The following is a 19164-nucleotide window of genomic DNA, read 5'->3' as shown; positions in this document are numbered from 1 at the left end:
AGATTAAATGCTCCAACCAAAAGACACAGGCTTGCTGAATGGATACAAAAACAAGACCCATATATATGCTGTCTACAAGAGACCCACTTCAGACCTAGGGACACATACAGACTGAAAGTGAGGGGATGGAAAAAGATATTCCATGCAAATGGAAATCAAAGGAAACATGGAGTAGCAATTCTCATATCAGACAATATAGACTTTAAAATAAAGAGTATTACAAGAGACAAAGAAGGACACTACATAATGATCAAGGGATCAATCCAAGAAGAAGATATAACAATTATAAATATATATGCACCCAACATAGGAGGACCTCAATACATAAGGCAACTGCTAACAGCTGTAAAAGAGGAAACTGACAGTAACATAATAACAGTGGGGGACTTTAACACCTCACTTACACCAATGGACAGATCATCGACAGAAAATTAATAAGGAAACACATGCTTTAAATGACACAATAGACCAGATAGATTTAATTGATATTTATAGGACATTCCATCCGAAAAGAGCAGATTACACTTTCTTCTCAAATGCACACAGAACATTCTCGAGGATAGATCACATCTTGGGTCACAAATCAAGCCTCGGTAAATTTAAGAAAACTGAAATATCAAGCATCTTTTCTGACTACAACACTATGAGATTAGAAATCATTTACAGGGAAAAAAACGTAAAAAACACAAACACATGAAGGCTAAACAATATGTTACTAAATAACCAAGAGATCACTGAAGAAATCAAAGAGGAAATCAAAAAATACCTAGAGACAAATGACAATGAAAACAGGATGATCCAAAACCTATGGGATGCAGCAAAAGCAGTTCCAAGAGGAAAGTTTACAGCAATACAATCCTACCTCCAGAAACAAAACTCTCAAATAAATAATCTAACCTTACACCTAAAGCAGCTAGAGAAAGAAGAACAAACAAAACCCAAAGTTATCAGAAGGAAAGAAATCATAACTATCAGAGCAGAAATAAATGAAAGAGAAACAAAGAAAACAATAGCAAAGATCAATAAAACTAAAAGCTGGTTCTTTGAAAATATAAACAAAATTGATAAACCTTTAGCCAGACTCATCAAGAAAAAGAGGGAAAGGACTCAAATCAATAAAATTAGAAATGAAAAAGGAGAAGTTACAATGGGCACTGCAGAAATACAAAGCATCCTAAGAGACTACTCCAAGCAACTCTATGCCAATAAAATGGACAACTTGGAAGAAATAGACAGATTCTTAGAAAGGTATAACCTTCCAAGACTGAACCAGGAAGAAATAGAAAATATGAACAGACCAATCACAAGTAATGAAATTGAAACTGTGATTTAAAATCTTCCAACAAACAAAAGTCCAGGACCACATGGCTTCACAGGCGAATTCTAGCAAACATTTAGAGAGGAGCTAACACCCACCCTTCTCAAACTCTTCCAAAAATTGCAGAGGAAGGAACACTCCCGACCTCATTCTACAAGTCCACCATCACCCTGATAACAAAACCAGAGATGCTACAAAAAAAGAAACTTACAGACCAATATCATTGATGAATATAGATGCAAAAATCCTCAACAAAATACTAGCAAACAGAATCCAACAGCACATTAAAAGGTTCATACACCATGATCAAGTGGGATTTATCCCAGGGATACAAGGACTCTTCAAAATACACAAATCAATCAATGTGATACACCACAGTGACAAATTGAAGAAGAAGAACCATATGATATCTCAATAGATGCAGAAAAAGCTTCTGACAAAATTCAACACCCATTTATGATAAAAACTCTCCAGAAAGTAGGCATAGAGGGAACCTAATAAAGTCCATATATATGACAAACCCACAGCAAACATCATTCTCAATGGTGAAAAACTGAAAGCATTTCCTCTAACATTAGGAACAAGACAAGGATGTTCACTCTCACCACTATTAGTCAACATAGTTTTGGAAGTCCTAGCCACGGCAATCAGAGAATAAAAAGAAATAAAAGGAATATAAATTGGAAAAGAAGAATTAAAACTGTCACTGTTTGCAGATGACATGATACTATAAGTAGAGAATCCTAAAGATGCCACCAGAAAACTACTAGAGCTAATCAATGCATTCCATAAAGTTTCAGGATACAAAATTAATGCACAGAAATCTCTTGCATTCCTATACACTAACAATGAAAGATCAGAAAGAGAAATTAAGGAAACAATCCCATTCACCATTGCAACAAAAAGAATAAAATACCTAGGAGTAAACCTACCTAAGGAGGTAAAAGACCAGGACTCAGAAAACTATAAGACACTGGTGAAAGAAATCAAAGATGACAGAAACAAATGGAGATATACCATGTTCTTGGATTGGAAGATGACTATACTACCCAAAGCAATCTACAGATTCAATGCAATCCCTATCAAATTTCCAATGGCATTTTTTACAGAACTAGAACAAAAAAATCTTAAAATTTGTATGGAGACACAAAATACCCCAAATAGGCAAAGCAGTCTTGAGGGAAAAAAAAGGAGCTGGAGGAATCAGACTCCCTGACTTCAGACTATGCTACAAAGCTACAGTAATCAAGACAATATGGTACTGGCACAAAAAACAGAAACATAGATCAATGGAACAGGATAGAAAGCCCAGAGGTAAACCCACACACCTATGGTCAACTAATATATGACAAAGCAGGCAAGGATATACAATGGAGAAAAGACAGTCTCTTCAATAAGTGGTGCTGGGAAAACTGGACAGCTACATGTAAAAGAGTGAAATTAGAACACTCCCCTAACACCAGACACAAAAATAAACTCAAAATGCATTAAAGACCTAAATGTAAGGCCAGACACTATAAAACTCTTATAGAAAAACATAGGAAGAACACTCTTTGACATAAATCACAGCAAGATCTTTTTTGACTCACCTCCTAGAGTAATGGAAATAAAAACAAAAATAAACAAATGGGACCTTTGCACATGGCTTCCCTGATGGTGCAGTGGTTAAGAATCCGCCTGCCAATGCAGGGGACATGGGTTTGAGCCCTGGTCCAGAAAGATCCCACATGCTGCGGAGCAACTAAGCCTTTATGCCTCAACTACCGAGCCTGTGCTCTAGAGCCCGTGAGCCCCATCTACTGAGCCCGCGTGCCACAACTACTGAAGCCCACGCACTTAAGAGCCCGTGCTCTGCAACGAGAAGCCACCACAATGAGAAGCCCACGCAGGACAATGAAGGGTAGCCCCCACTCACCGCAACTAGAGGAAGCCTGCATGCAGAATGAAGACCCACCACAGCCAAAAATAAATAAATAAAATAAATAAATTTATTTAAAAAAAAATTTAAAAACAAACAACCCAGTCAAAAAATGGGCCAAAGAAGACATACAGATGGCCAAGAGGCACATGAAAACTTCTCAACATCACTAATTATTAGAGAAATGCAAATCAAAACTACAATGAGGTAGCACCTCACACTGGTTAGAATGGCCATCATCAGAAAATCTACAAACAACAAATGCTGGAGAGGGTGTGGCAAAAAGGGAACCCTCTCACACTGTAGGTGTGAGTGTAAATTGATACAGCCACTATGGAGAACAGTATGGAGGTGCTTTAAAAAACTAAAAATAGAATTACCATATGACCCAGCAATCCCACTACTGGGCATATACCCAGAGAAAACCATAATTCAAAAAGACACATGCACCCCAACGTTCATTGCAGCACTATTTACAATAGCCAGGTCATGGAAGCAACCTAAATGCCCATCGACAGATGGAATGGATAAAGACATGGTAAATATATACAATGGAATATTACTTAGCCATAAAAAGGAAAGAAATTGGGTCATCTGTAGAGATGTGGATGGTCCTAGAGTCTGTCATACAGAGTGAAGTAAGTCAGAATGGAATTTCTATATTCCATTAATGTGGAATCTAGAAAAATGGTACAGATGAACCAGTTTGCAAGGCAGAAATAGAGACACAGATGTAGAGAGCAAAGGTATGGACACAAAGGGGGGAAAGCGGGGCGGCGGGGGCGGTGGGGGGGGGAATGAATTGGGAGGTTGGGATTGACATACATACACTAATATGTATACAATAGATAACTAATTAAAAAAAAAGAAAACCCTTCCATAAATAAATAAATAAAATTAATTCTTAGTGAATTGAGGGGAAAGGAGTAAGCCACATTTCTGTTCAACTCCAGTCTGAAGTTAAGAGGTCTGAAGAAAGAGCAAAGCACACATAATGGAATCCAACTCTTGGAGGGTATCAAAAATGGAATTTTCTTATACAACCTATCTGTTCAAATTAGCATGCAATCATTTTAGCCTTTCTAAATAAAAGTTTTGTTTTTTTAAACCTTAAAAAAAAAATTAAGTCTCAGCCTGTTTTCAATCTATGTAGTGTATTATTTTCCCCATGTTCTCTAATACAGAGATGCTAATTTCAGAAGTCTCTGGCAAAACAAATGCAAATAGGGTATTTTGCATTATGGGTAAAGCAGATCCGTTGCCATAGTGAATATTTTCATCACCTTCGTAAAATAACACGTATCGCTTCATTTTAAGAAATCTGCCTTTGCCTCCTCGTTCAAAAACAACCACAAGTTTTCTTTTCTTCCTTTAATTAACATGAAACAGGAAAAGTGAGTACCTGGCCAAAAAAACAACAAAAAAAAAAGCAAAGAAACTCAGGTGAAGTGTCTTATAAAGATGAGATCACAGGAAAAAAAAAAGCAAAGAGACGTAACAGCAAAACAAGCAAATGTCACCTACTTGCGGAAAATACTTAAGTTAATAAAGAAAAGGTTAGTTACAATAATAATAATAATAAAAAACCAGTTGTAAGCATGTCTAACTGTTGTAAGATTGCCTCAATCTTGGCATGATTTCCTTTCTAATATCCCAAAATAAATTCAAATTTCCTAGCAACCATCACCAGGGACCACTCTATCCTTACTTTCAATCTCTCCATAAATGCATTTATTCCCCACATAGGCAAGCTAAAAATATTATTTTTGTCCATATATTTATTTTGTCTACCTTATACCTAAAATATAAATGCATATAACCAAAAAAGGACAGCTGATATAATTTTGTGTGCAACAAATGCTCTGATGATTACAAGAAACTAAATAACAAGAGACTTTATTTAACTTGTTGTCAACGGGAATACTGTGATACAAATAATTATTTTAGATAAAATCTCATGAGAGCAGTTCCAAAGGCATTTTCCATTTGACAAAGCTGTTTTGATGGCACACCACACCCATGCTATTTTAGTTAGTGGAATGTTCTGAAACTAAATATGGTGGAAGGTTACTGGGAACTAAAGCTCCAAGTTCTAGACCTGTACTGACCAAAAGGGTATCTGCTAGCCACACACAGCTACTGAGCACGTGAAATGTGGCCAGTGCAAACTGAGATGTGCTGTAGGTAAAATACCAGATTTTGAAGGCTTAGTATGAAAAAAAAAATTAATCTTACTGATGTTCAATTTGACCATATGGAATTAATATTTTGTATATATTGGGTTAAACAAAATATATACAAATTGATTTCACCTTTTCCTTTTCAATTTTAAATGTGACTACCAGAACATTTTAAATGACATGTTTCTACTAGGTCAGCATTGTCTTGGACCAATGCCATAATTTATTGAACTTAAGGCCTTGGCTTTACAACTTGATTCCTTATTAAAAAAAAAAAAAAATGTGTCCTTCCTACCCATAGGCTGTCAGGAGAGTGGATTCAAATGAGATGCATGTGAAACTGTCTTTAAAAACACAGTAAGATCACTTTTCTAGCCCAGAGTTACCAGCTCATTCTAAAAGTATCAGATTTCACAGTGTACAACCAAGTAGGTTAAAGAGTCTTCTCAATTCTTACTGTAGAACTATCCAGGGCACAAAACACTTGAAGTTTCTGTCTGGTCCATTAAAGAAAACCCCCATGAGAATAGCCTGGTATTCAAGAGTTCAAAGCACTCTTTACTGGGGAATCTGAGAGACTGAGGAGGGTCAACTAGAGTCACTCTAACAATTCAACAAAGATGTGGCTCAACACGTTTGATTTCACCGTATCTGCATATTCCTTGAGATTCCTTGAGAGCATTTTTATCTGTGCAGCCAAACCATACTTCCTTTGGAGAAACCTGTAAAACTCACACAGGGACTCCCCTGGTGGCGCAGTGGTTAAGAATCCGCCTGCTGGGCTTCCCTGGTGGCGCAGTGGTTGAGAGTCCGCCTACCGATGCAGGGGACACGGGTTCGTGCCCCGGTCTGGGAAGAGTCCACATGCCGCGGAGCGGCTAGGCCCGTGAGCCATGGCTGCTGAGCCTGCGCGTCCGGAGCCTGTGCTCCACAACAGGAGAGGCCACAACAGTGGGAGGCCCGCATACCGCAAAAAAAAAAAAAAAAGAATCCGCCTGCCAATGCAGGGGACATGGGTTCGAGCCCTGGTCTGGGAAGATCCCACACGCCTCGGAGCAACTAAGCCCTTGTGCCACAACTACTGAGCCCACATGCCACAACTACTGAAGCCCGTGTGCCTAGTGCCCGTGCTCCGCAGCAAGAGAAGCCACCGCGATGAGAAGCCTGCGCACCGCAACAAAGAGTAGCCCCGGCTCGCTGCAACTAAAGAAAGCCCGCGTGCAGCAACAAAGACCCAAGGCAGCCATAAATAAATAAATAGATAGATAGATAACTAGATAGATAGATAGATAAAAGCTCACACAGAACATACAGTTACACGATAGGGAAGTGAAAAAGTAATCATGATTAGTTATGTTGCTTCTTCCTGAAATCTAAAGTTTTCTTTCTTAGAAGTAAATGAAACAGCATTCCCATTCCAACCTGTAAAATATCTTTGAAAGAATGAAAGTGATTTAATAGTCTGTAAAGAAATTTGCATTGTCTCAGTATGTATAAACATTGGTTAATGTGACCATTAATCCTTTTCTCACCAACTATCAAAGGTCAAACTGGACCATGCCACTGATCTCACACCTACCCTAAAAATAGACTGTTACTATCTCCTTCCCTTATCCTACCTTCCCTTTGTCAACAGAGCAGGCAATAACCTTTTCTTCTACCAGCACCCTGCCAATTAAAATAAACCGCAAATACTACTGAGTCAAGCTAAGGCCTTTAAGGCTTAAACTTTAATTGGCTAACTCATTATTAGAAACCAGAAAGGGTGAGTCAATGAGGGGAGGGAAAGCCTACAGAAAAGACCAGTGGGAAAGCACAAAAGAGGTAAATGTTCCTTTAAGTCACCATTTTGCCACTGAATACAGAAACATTTTCAACTTCCTTCCCATTTTCTTTTACGTGGAGACAGTAATGGATTCAACAAAGTGAACAAATTACAAAGAATATCAATAAATGAGCCCCAAGAGATCACCAAACCATAAACTACCAGCTTCCTGTACAGACCACTTCACTGTGCCAAGGTGAAGTTCTCCCATCCCCCCTCACACTCTACCATTTGTAATTTCAGCCCCACCGAAAAAATTAAGTAGAAAATAAAGGAGCCAGGGCTAAAAAAGGTTACTGCTCTTTACTTCCACTTAGCATCATATTCTTAATAGAAACCAATCTAATTCCAAAACCAATCTAACAATTATTCTAGAACATTAGATTTGTTTTCTTTAAAAAATGCAAGGGAGGCACTTCCCTGATGGTCCAGTGGCTAAGGCTCTGAGTTCCCAGTGCAGGGGGCCTGGGTTCCATCCCTAGCCTGGGAACTAGATCCGGCATGTGCGCCGCAACTAAAGATCCCACATGCCGCAACTTAGACCGGCGCAGCCGAAATACATAAATAAATAAAAATAAAAATGCTACGTAAATGACAGTCCCACATGCCGCAACTTAGACCGGCGCAGCCGAAATACATAAATAAATAAAAATAAAAATGCTACGTAAATGACAGTAAGATAAAGCCATAATAAGCTCATTTCAGTTAGATAATTTTTAATTATTTTCCAGGTTACCTTAATAATTACTTAAAAATTTTTAAAATTATTTTAACGTTCACATCCATTACTTGCTGCCCACCAAATGAAGCAAATCAAAAGCTCCCAGTCTCAATTCTTGCCTTTACTTAGTTACACCTGATAATGATTTGAGTATGATAGAGGAAAGGTAGAAACGAAGGGAGAGGGGAGAACAGGTTGAAAGCAGGGGATTAAAATGAGACTGGAGTGGTAACATAAACTCACTCCAATACTGAACGCATGGCAGGGCTGACACACCCAAAGCTGGCCTGTGCAGGACGCCGAGCCCAGCCCTGCTCACCTCTTCAACGATATACCTATTCTTGATCTTCAAATACTCTTTCCCTTCCAGGTCTTTTCTCAAGCCAACAAACAGAAATTCATGCCTAGTACATCTTTCCCCATTTATTTCCTCACTCAATGAAAAACCAATTATGAAGCTACTTCAACCATCTTAAGAGATGGTGGTATACACTGAGGTATGCTGTATCCCTCCAGGAGTGGCTGGAGGGATACAAGTGACTTCGAAACTGGGTGTAAGCTGGGAAGAGGATATGAAAAGTCAAGTAAGGTACCCAGATTTTTGCCTGGGCATTTTGGTGGCTGAAAATGCCATTTAATGTGAGAGAGAACAGTAGTTTGGAGACAGGTTCAACTGGTGGTACCTGTGGGAAGTTACCTGTGGGAAGTCTAAGCAGAGCTGTCAAGTGAGCAGTTTGACATTACGGGCAAAGCTTTGGGAGAGTGAGACAGGAAACAGACTGGAGGCTGTAAGGACATAAATGGTAACTGAAGCCAGAAACTGACATTTAAGTAGAGGGAGGAAAGTGGGCCCACAAAGGAGAATGAGGAACAGCTCATGGAGGAAAGAGATTAGTCAATAGAGCCATTCTCGGTAAGAGGTCTAAGAGATTGAAGGTGTGACATGTCCACTGGATGCAGCCACAGCGGCCAGTGCAGTTTCACAGGAGTAGAGGGGGGGTGAAAATTAGATTGCAAAGGGTGGAAGAATTAGTGGATATGAAGGAAAATCCACTCCTTCAAGAAATCCGGTGGAGAAAAGGAGAGACAGGCGGTGCTGAAAGAGGGATATAAGGGTTGAAGCCATGTCAGGAGGGATATTTAAGCTTTTTTAAAGTTGATGGGATCCCTACATAAAGGGTGGGATGAGACAGTGACATCCCCTGGGAAGCCAAAGAGTTCAGAGTCCCGGAACGAGTGTAAAGAGGAATACACTGTTTTAAAGAAGAATGATCATGTGAACAAGGTTCTATGTCTCGGTGGTTGGAAGTTAAGAGTTCTAGATAAACAATGAAGACCTACTGTAGAGCACAGGGAACTATATTCAGTACCCTGTAATAACCTATAATGGAAAAGAATCTGAAAAAGTGTGTGTGTGTGTGTGTACACACACACACACACACAAACACACTGAATCACTTTGCTGTATACCTGAAACATTGTTAATCAACTAAACTTCAATAAACACACACACACACACACGCACAGAAGTTAGAGTTCTTATCTTCTGGCTTCTACCTTCTCCCATGGAGTCTGCTACTGTCCCCTGGAATGAAGGCCATACGTGCAACGTGCACTAAACCAACTGCAAGTGCAAAGTAATCTCTTATTCTCTACTTACCTGATGCCCTCTCCTCAATCTCTTAAAATCTAGCTTTACTCTCAGTACACGTACTGTCCTCCCTCTGGATTCGATCACTTTCCAGATGTTCTCAGTAATCTCCTAATGTAAGACCCACTGGCCTCATTTCTTCATCAGTTTCTGGGACACCCTCATCCTCTAGTTCTCCTGCACTCTCCATAAATTCTTACTGTCCCTGGGTTCCTCACCTCCTGACTACTTATTAGATGTTGATGTTCCCCAGCATCACATTTCATCTTCTTTTCTAGTCCTACCTGCTTTTCCTGGTTAACCAGACACAGATGCCACCTATCAGCAGTGATTCTCAATTCTGTATCACCCATCTTTGCCTCTCTCCTGAGATCCAGTCCTTTGCTTAAGTCTTCCTACTGGGTATCTTTCACCTCCATTCCCCTCAGGCACCACAAATACAAAGTGTCCAGCAGATGGAGATCTGAAAGGGTATAATGTGCCTTGGGTTCAGTGCGTATAAGGCATCTAACTAACACTTCTCTTTTTGATGTGCACCTGAGTCATTATGAGGGCGTGAGGACGTGTGAAGACGTGTCACTGTCATCTCCCTAAAACTTGCTTCTCCTTTCTTTATTCCCTATAGGTTAGTGACGTGATCATTCACTCAAGCCAGAAATCCTACTGGCTTCCTCCAACTTTTTCTTGCCACTCATTCAATCCACCAGATACAGGTTCCTCTGCATCTCCCTCAGAACAATTTTCATTTGAAACAGGAAGCCCAGCACCACTCTGCTGTATTTCAACAGGGACTGCTTGTGTCCAGGTCATCCCAGATGGATCAATGCGTTAAATCTATTGGTCCTACCTGCCTCCAAAACTGCTGCAGAGTTCTACACCATTCAAGAGAATAAATCTCAGTGTATAACCTCACTTCTTTAACACCTCCACAAGCTTCTCAGTGCCACTCCTGGGGGATCATCTCCTAAGCTCTTGGCACAGTCTCTGGGTCTCTGTATACTCAGAGTGCACTCAGCAGTGACATCATGTGGAACCTGTTAAAATGTAAACTCTCAAGCTCCACCCCACACGTCCTCATAATGACTCAGGTGCACATCAAAACGAGAAGTGTTAGTTAGATGCCTTATATGCACTGAACCCAAGGCACATTATACCCTTTCAGATCTCCATCTGCTGGGAACGTTCCACCAAACCTTTTGCACCTTGCAAACGCCTGTACTATTGTAGGGGCATCTAGCACAGCCATAGTATACAGTAGGCCATAGTATTTGAATGATGGGATCATTTAATCAGTTAATTAATGGTAATTAATGGTAATCAGTTAATTAATGGTAATTAATAGTACAGGCAAATGCCTGTACTATTGTAGGGGCATCTAGCACAGCCATAGTATACAGTAGGCCATAGATATTTGAATGATGGGATCATTTAATCAGTTAATTAATGGTAATTTCAGTTGAGGACCTGCAGAGTCTGAGGTACTCAAGTGCATTCAGGTGGGATGCTGAATGTTAGGCAGTTGGAAATAGTGGCCCAGAATTCAAAGGAGAGGTGAGTTGGCAACATTTTTAAGTCACTAGCAACGATTCTGAGTGTACAGTGATGGACAGATGAAGTCACCCAGGTTTAAGATGGAGGCTGAGAAGAGGGCTATGGGTTAAATCATGGGGGAGGCTGCCATTTAAGGGACCTATTGAGGAAGGTAGTGAAGGGCAGGTTAACAGAGTAGGAAAGAACCAAAGTAGCTGTCAAGGAGCTCTAAAGAAATAAATGGATTCGGCACGTGGTTATTGATACCTTTGGCAACTGAAGCAGGTGGGTGAGACAGAAGAATGAGGTCAGAGATAAAGCAGAGGCTTAACTTCTAACAATGGAATGAAGAAAGGCTAATGGAATGGTCACTAGTGGAGGACCATCTTTTTTTTTTTTTTTTTTTTTTGCGGTACGCGGGCCTCTCACTGCCGTGGCCCCTCCCGTTGCGGAGCACAGGCTCCGGACGCGCAGGCTCAGCGGCCATGGCTCATGGGCCCAGCGCTCCGCGGCATGTGGGATCTTCCCGGACCGGGGCACGAACCCGTGTCCCCTGCATCGGCAGGCGGACTCTCAACCACTGCACCACCAGGGAAGCCCAGGACCATCTTTATTGGATGAGAAGGGAAAGAGATAAAACTGATGAGAGCCATATCATATACACAGGCCTATGGGCAAAGAGGCTGAAAACATTCAGACGTGCAACATTTGCTGAACACTTGCGATCTGCCAGGTGCCACAAGCTAACGCCGGGACTGTGACAATGAACAGCAGCACAGGTAATGCCCCTGCCCTCTGACCTAGTGCAATGAGATATACTGGGTAATTTTATGGAAACCCCACAACAGATAGGGTAAGGAGCCAATGTTGGGTGGCTTGCCTTGGAGAAGGGCAACTTTTGCCCTGGTGGTGGTATAATGACAGGAATGTAATTAAGAGAGAGGCATATGGAGGGGATAAAGTTCACATCTAATAATCTTCATTTTTTTCAAGTAAAGGAAAAAACACCAGGTAGGGACTTCCCTGGTGGCGCAGTGGTTAACAATCCACCTGCCAATGCAGGGGACACGGGTTCGAGCCCTGGTCCGGGAAGATCCCACATGCCGCAGAGCAACTAAGCCCACATGACACAACTACTGAGCCTGCGCTCTAGAGTCCGCGTGCCACAACTACTGAAACCCGTGAGTCACAGGTACTGAAGCCCGCGTGCCTCGAGCCTGTGCTCCCCAACAAGAGAAGCCACCACAATGAGAAGCCCACGCACCGCAACGAAGAGTAGCCCCCGCTCGCCGCAACTAGAGGAAGTCCGAGCGCAGCAACAGAGACCCAATGCAGCCAAAATAAATAAATAAATAAATTTATTTATTTTTAAAAAACACCAGGTAAAGCAAAACAATAAACATTTCCCACTATATCAACTGATATAGTGGGATTCCCATTCTTGACATCAGCAGCAACTGAAGCACAGAGAACAGGGTCCTGCCGCCACTGCATGGCTAACAAGTGGTTTGGAGACCAGAATCACTGGCCAGTACTTTACTTTCACTCATATTGACACTGTGAAAAGCAGCAGCACCCCACACTTTAACACTGCCATCCCGAGGTGACAATGATGCTGCTGGGTCATGGGCCATTTAAGCTTACAACACCAGTCTAAGCCCTGGATCCTCGTGTTCGCAGAGGGCCTGAAAATGTTCAACTAAGATCAAGAAATTAAAAGGCTAATAATAAAAGCCCTCAGTATTTGGCACACGGTCAAACCAAAAGCAGGTTCTTAATAAATGACAGATAACCAGTGATACAAATTTAAGATGTCGATTAGAGGTAATCAAAGAGGAAAGTGGCAGCATAGTGATAAGAGCAGGGATTCAGAAGGAAATTTGTGACCTTGGCGAGTAAAGTTATACAACCACTTCATGCCTCAGTTTCTCCACTTGTACAGTAGGGAACATTATAATACATATATATCCTCTAGGGCTGCAAGGTACATTAAATGAGTGTATGTAAAGCCCTGGAACAGTGCCTGGCATTTAATAACTGAGTAATCAGGGACATTCCTGTTGGCGCAGTGGTTAAGAATCTGCCTGCCATGCAGGGGACACAGGCTCGAGCCTTGGTCCAGGAAGATCCCACATGCCGCGGAGCAACTAAGCCCGTGCGCCACAACTACTGAGCCTGCACTCTAGAGCCCGTGTGCCACAACAACTGAGCCCGCGTGCCTAGAGCCCGTGCTCCGCAACAAGAGAAGCCACCTCAACTAAGAGCAGCTCCTGCTCGCCACAACTAGAGAAAGCCCGCGCGCAGTAACGAGGACCCAACGCAGCCAATAAATAAATAAATTTATTTAAAAAAAAATAACTGCGTAATCAAGGCTTTATTTTTACTACCACTGCTTCTGCTCTATCACTACTGACCCTACTATTACTAGCGGTACGACTAGGTAGGTGATAAAAACGCATCAAAAAGTGTTCCATCAGCAACCAGAGTACAACACAAAACTCTACAACCCACATAGACAGCTCTAGAGGAAGATATACCAATAGCACTGAAATTTTTAATATGTAAGCCTCCACCTTGTTTTGCCAATTGTAGAATCCAATCATGTCACCACTCAAACTGAGTTCATGGCAATAAATTTCTAAGATGTCAAGAAGTATCTGAAGAAATAGCCAAAGCTATACGCCAATTACAGTTTTTGAGTTGTTTCCTAAGCTGGAAAATTGAAGTAAAATAGTTTAGTTGAAGCCAACAGTCCTTTAAAGAGATGTTCATTGTACCATAGTGTACAGTTTATGAGCAGAATGACTCTATATGTATCAAAATATCCTAGGATGAGATTGTGCCTACCAAAGTGAGGCATCCAGAAAAAAATGAAATCCAGACAATTATCCTGATATCCCTGGGCGGGGTGGGGGTGGGGATCCTCTATATGGTTTATGTTCTTCCACTTCTCTGCTCTAGATATAGGCTAAAACATTTTTTTCCACAGAGATCACAATGTTCTCAACTTCTACTTCAGTTTAGTCCTTGACCAAAACAAGGTGTAACGTATCATGTAAAATGGTTACGGACTCTTAGGTTTTCCGGAAGCTTTACTTTGGAAATTTCAGCCATGTCTAAATGATATGTATTAAAAAGGTGGAGTGTAATGCTATAGACTCATATCGAAGATTAGACTTGTTAATAGAATGTTGATCCCATGAGTAATGCTCACAGCTGGGGCATCCAACAATGGAATTAACATTTCAACAGGAAGCAGAGAGCCATCCCAACAGAAAGGGCCACTCGATCCAGCTTTAGAGCGCTTAAAAAAATTATCCTTCCGGAGGCTACACAAAGTGTGCCTCCTAGGGTCCCACCGATGGGTTTTTTTGTTGTTGTGGTTGGTTTAATGAATCCTTTGGTTCTAAAATGCTTACTTTGACAAAACAATATCAGTTGGTTAAAGCACGGACATGGCAACCAATCAGTTTTTTAAAGATATCGAACGATTATGCCTTACATCCACGCAGCTTTAAATGCCCTTTTCCCCCCTCCCAAGAAAGGCGCAGTCGAACATGCATTACGTGGCGAATCCTTTCGAAATTCCCTGTACAAGTCATCTTATCAAAATGAATCAAAACATTATAAACTCAAAACCAAGGTTACTAATTTCTCCTTTGCACTTTGCCCCGCGACTGCAGAAATCAATACTGCATTTTTGCAGGAATCTACTTCTGATTTTCCACAGTCCACTTCGTCGAGTTACCGTCTAGTTAACAGCTCGTGCCTGGGCTCGCCTCTTCCACGAGACCAAGAAGGCTCAGCCTACAGTTCGTTCAGCGCCTCTTTCCTAGAGGTAGCTTGGACGATCCGAGGCACTGAAAAGCTCAGTGTCCATTTAATCATGGCGTTTGTAATTCGGTCTCCTGGCTTGGACTGCTCGACACCTGAAAACTCGCCGCCCAAGGCTTCTGAAACCGGGTAACCCCGATGGAAACGACACCGAGGCTAACAAGGGAAAGGGCAAGAGCAAATAAAGCAAAGCCCGCACCCGCGGCAAAGAATAGCCTGGGAGAGACGCCAGGCGCAGCCGGCACGCCGCGCCCACCCACCCGCGCCCGGGGAGCCCTCTCCACCGCCGCCCCACATCCCGGGGCTCCGTCCCCCACTCCAACGCCCCCCCCGGTACCCCACGGCCCCGCAGGGCTCCCCTCCCAGCGGCCCCACCCACCTTCGGGGCTCGCGCGCCCGGTCCGGCAAAATCACCCCGGTGCAATTCCGCGCGAACCGCCACCACTGCCGCAGCGCCCCCAAATCGCGCCCGCCCCCTCCCCCAAGCCCCATTGTTCCCGGGTGGCCGCAGGCAGCGAGCGCCCCAGGGTTGGCCAGGCAATAAAGACCCGAGGGACCGATCTGTCCCCCACTCACCCGCGACTCCGCACAGGAGCACGAAGCGCAGCAGAAGCGCCATGGTGGCGGCCCAACTGTGGGCGACGACTGCAGGTAGGCGGCTCTCCTCACCCGGGGTCTCAGTCACCCGGCTCCCCGCGCGTTCCCGACCCGCTGGCTGCGGCGGCACCTCGCAGCCCGGTCCCACCCCGCCCTCGCTCGGCAGGTGAAACACGTCACTTCCGGTAGTAGCGAAGCCCCGCGGCGCGCGCCGTCCCTGCCAGGCGCGTGGGGTTGCTATGGCAACAGGGAGCCCCCCCGGCGGGCTGCCCTGGGACCCACGCGAGTAAGGAACTCCTGCCAGCGGAGCTGGGGCGTTGACGTGCGCCGGCAGCCACTCGCCCCAAGCCTGAACTCGGATCCCCCCCTCAATGCCTTCAGTTAAATTGGGTATGTGCACGTGGGTCGGGCCAGCCCCTCTCCCCAGACGACTGAAACTGCTATCGCACCCTGGCTTAAAGGCAAGGCACGGGACAAAACTCGCCCACCTGCCCCCGGACCCTGAAAGGCAACTAAAGCAGTCAGCCCCGCCTGCACTTACCCCACCCTCCCCTCAGGGTAGTAGGGGTGGGAGCCTCCAGCCACGCCTCCTGTCTCTGGATGTTTGCTGCTGGGGCGGGCTCTTCCACCTAAGGCCCTAGAGGAAGCCAAGTGGGCAGCCCTGGCATTTGCTCCCATCTCGTAGAGTCCTTTCAGGCTGATGAAGAAGAATGCTAGAGAAGGCTTTTCCCCATCTCCAGTAATGACTAAGCTAGTTTGGGAAATACCCGGATTGGGCTTCCTCCCTTGTGTTTAAACGTTATTCCAGCTCTGAAACTGGCCAACAAGGAACAGTGAGGTTGAAAAGCGGGGCTAAGTAGGGACGGTTAAAGGCTTGGGGCGGAGGGGGCGCGGGCGGTAGCTGGGAGACCAGGGGATTAGAGATCTTGAGTCTCGCAGAATCTCCCGGTCAGCCCTGCAATGTCGCCTCTGCCTCCCGGTGCCCTCCGTTACTTGTTCTTCGTTGGTCTTTCCAGATAGCGTTTATTTATATCTGCTGAGAGACTTTGGTGTTGACGGCAGCTCCTTATGAGGAGTCAGTGAGGAGAGAAGCAGTATTGTGCAGTGGGTAAATTCTTGGGCTCCGGAATGGGGTAGTAACTGGTCAAGTAACTTAGAAACAGCACCTACTCCAAGGGTAGCTATGAAAATTAGAGACAATGCGCAAAAGTATGCTTGGCACCGTGCCTGGCACATAGTAAATGGTCAGTAAAGTGGAAGCTAATAGAAAATAATATAGGAAAACTCTTGTTATTTATTGAACCAGCAAAGAAATTAAACCAGTTATCGGGAAGACCAAAATTGCCCAACTGCAATTTAGGCAGCTGATTTGCAACCCTGGCCTGCACATTAAAATTATCTGGAGAACTTTTGTAAAATACAAATACCTGAACCCCTACTCCAGCGATCCTGATTTAACTTGTCTCCAGTGGGATCCTGGCTGATCTAAGGAGAGTCCAGAGTAACTGCTAGGGACTTCCTATTAGTTGAGGAAACAGGAACTATACTGGATATGATTGAAGGTATAAAATATTTGGAACTTGAAATTTTACGTACCACGTTATATGTTATGAGATTAGAAGAGATTAAGTATTAAAATTCATATCTATTTCAGACTGTTTATGAGGACTCTTCTAGTATTAATCACTTCCAAGCGGCACACATTTTGTTATCAGGTTGCTACCTTGAGTGTCTCCTTCAGTAGAAAGCAAACCCACCCTCAGGGGTCATCTCAGGGGTCATCTAGAGGAAATCTTTAGCAATTACCCAAAAGGATTTTCATCTTAATCCTTTTCCTTCTGGTACTTTGTTTTACACTCCTTACATTTTGCCTCCTTCTGTGGTAGGCATTTTCATACCTATCAATCACTTCTCTTACCCTGAATATTCCTAGAAGGCCAAAAGGCACATTATTCATCTTTTTTACTCTGGGGAGCACAGCCCATAGTAGGTTCTCTAGCATTTGTTGAGCTGAATATATTTAATTCATATATTAATAAAGTGTATGTAAATACCTGTACAATAACTCACAAATCATTGCATCTTAATATAGCTTTTTAGCAAGTAAAGGTAAATTTCACGAAATTAATGTTTTCTACTTCTTTAGGTTACTGAACACAGGTTTTTCTAATGTATCATCTCTAAGATTTAAGTAACTTTGAAAGGAGCAGTTTATCTTATTGAGTGAACCGTTTTTCTTTTAGAAATTACATTAAAACTGGGGAAAAAAGTTATTTGAATTGAAGTCATCTTTAGACTTTGGCTTATGAGTACATTCTTTCATATAAACAGTAGCTGAAATTATGCAGTAGTCTGAAACTTCTTAATGACACCTTAAATAGTCTTTGTTGTTGTTGTCAGCTTGGAAATTATGTCTCCTGGAATCTGTAATGAGATAATCTCATTAATTCTGGAATGTACAGATTATGGATTGTTTGGTATCCTCAAACCAAGGTAACAAATAGCACGCAACCATTAAATAAATTGCCCTTTCTTAGGAACCAAGCACTCCAAGACAAGTGTTTGTTGGAAAGGAAAGATTGCTTTATTCAGGAGGCCAGCAACCTGGGGAGAAGATGGACCTCCAGGTGGAGTTATTTAAGAACCAACTCCAAAGACTCTGCTCGACCATGAAAAGTTTTAAAGGGAAAAAGGGGGTGTTAATTGCAGTTAATCATTTGGGGAGGATTTTAGAGTCTTTGTCATCTTCCACTGTATGCAGACTTTCTTCTGATTGGTTAGTGGTGAGGTGACAGTTTGGTGCTCCAGGACTCTTGTGCTCAGCCTGGAGTTACCTTCCTCCACCTGGGTCGGGGGCCTTAGTTCCTGCAGAAGAACTCAAAGATATTGTTATGTATATTCCTTGAGCAGGACCCTGCTTTATTGCTGTGCTATTGTTTCTTGATTGCTCTTCCTTTGTTTCTGCATTCCCTCACTTTTCTGATTAGCAACTGTTTGAACCTGCCCTTTGGACTTCAGGGAAAGTCAAAGAGGCTGATTGAAACCTATTTCCTACAAACAAGAAATGGGGACACAGAAAGGATTTGTACCCTGGAGGGCCCCATGGGGTCCTGCTCGGTTTTGAAACTATTTGAAGCTTCATTTGGACCATTGCTGGCCTAGAATTCAACTTTCTTTTTTTTTTTTTTTTTTTTTTTTTTGCGGTACGCGGGCCTCTCACTGCTGTGGCCTCTCCCATTGCGGAGCACAGGCTCCCGACGCGCAGGCTCAGAGGCCATGGCTCACGGGCCCAGCCGCTCCGCGGCATGTGGGATCCTCCCGGACCAGGGCACGAACCCGTGTTCCCTGCATCGGCAGGCGGACTCCCAACCACTGTGCCACCAGGGAAGCCCCAGAATTCAACTTTCTTGAGTGCATTCAGTCAGTAAACTTTCATCCATCTGCTTTTCAGTTTCCAAAAATTTGGTACTTCATCTTCTGTCTTCTTTGTCCTTATACCTGGAGGCCTTTTAAAGTCTATTTACTGTGATTTTAGTGAGGTTTTCTTTGGGTGAGTAGAGGCAGATGCATGTGTATAACTCTCCATCTTT

General features: G+C 43.1%; 1 protein-coding gene across 3 annotated transcripts in view; it reads right to left on the bottom strand.

The window, feature by feature from the left end:
* Positions 1–15616, bottom strand: part of CXADR (CXADR cell adhesion molecule) — a gene marked incomplete at its 3' end in the record, with an annotated part of 59644 nt that extends 44028 nt beyond the window's left edge. For all 3 annotated transcript variants that reach the window (XM_082626091.1, XM_082626092.1, XM_082626093.1), the window contains exon 1: positions 15554–15616. In XM_082626091.1, coding sequence (XP_082482217.1) covers positions 15554–15596 — 43 coding nt within the window. In that variant the 5' untranslated portion in view covers positions 15597–15616. The remainder of the gene's footprint in view (positions 1–15553) is intronic.
* Positions 15617–19164: the final 3548 nt, after the last annotated feature.

The sequence above is a fragment of the Mesoplodon mirus genome, assembly GCF_964341445.2.
Source record: "Mesoplodon mirus genome assembly, chromosome: 6".
Classification (NCBI taxonomy): Eukaryota; Metazoa; Chordata; class Mammalia; order Artiodactyla; family Ziphiidae; genus Mesoplodon; species Mesoplodon mirus.
This window is presented reverse-complemented; position numbering and strand designations above follow the sequence as displayed.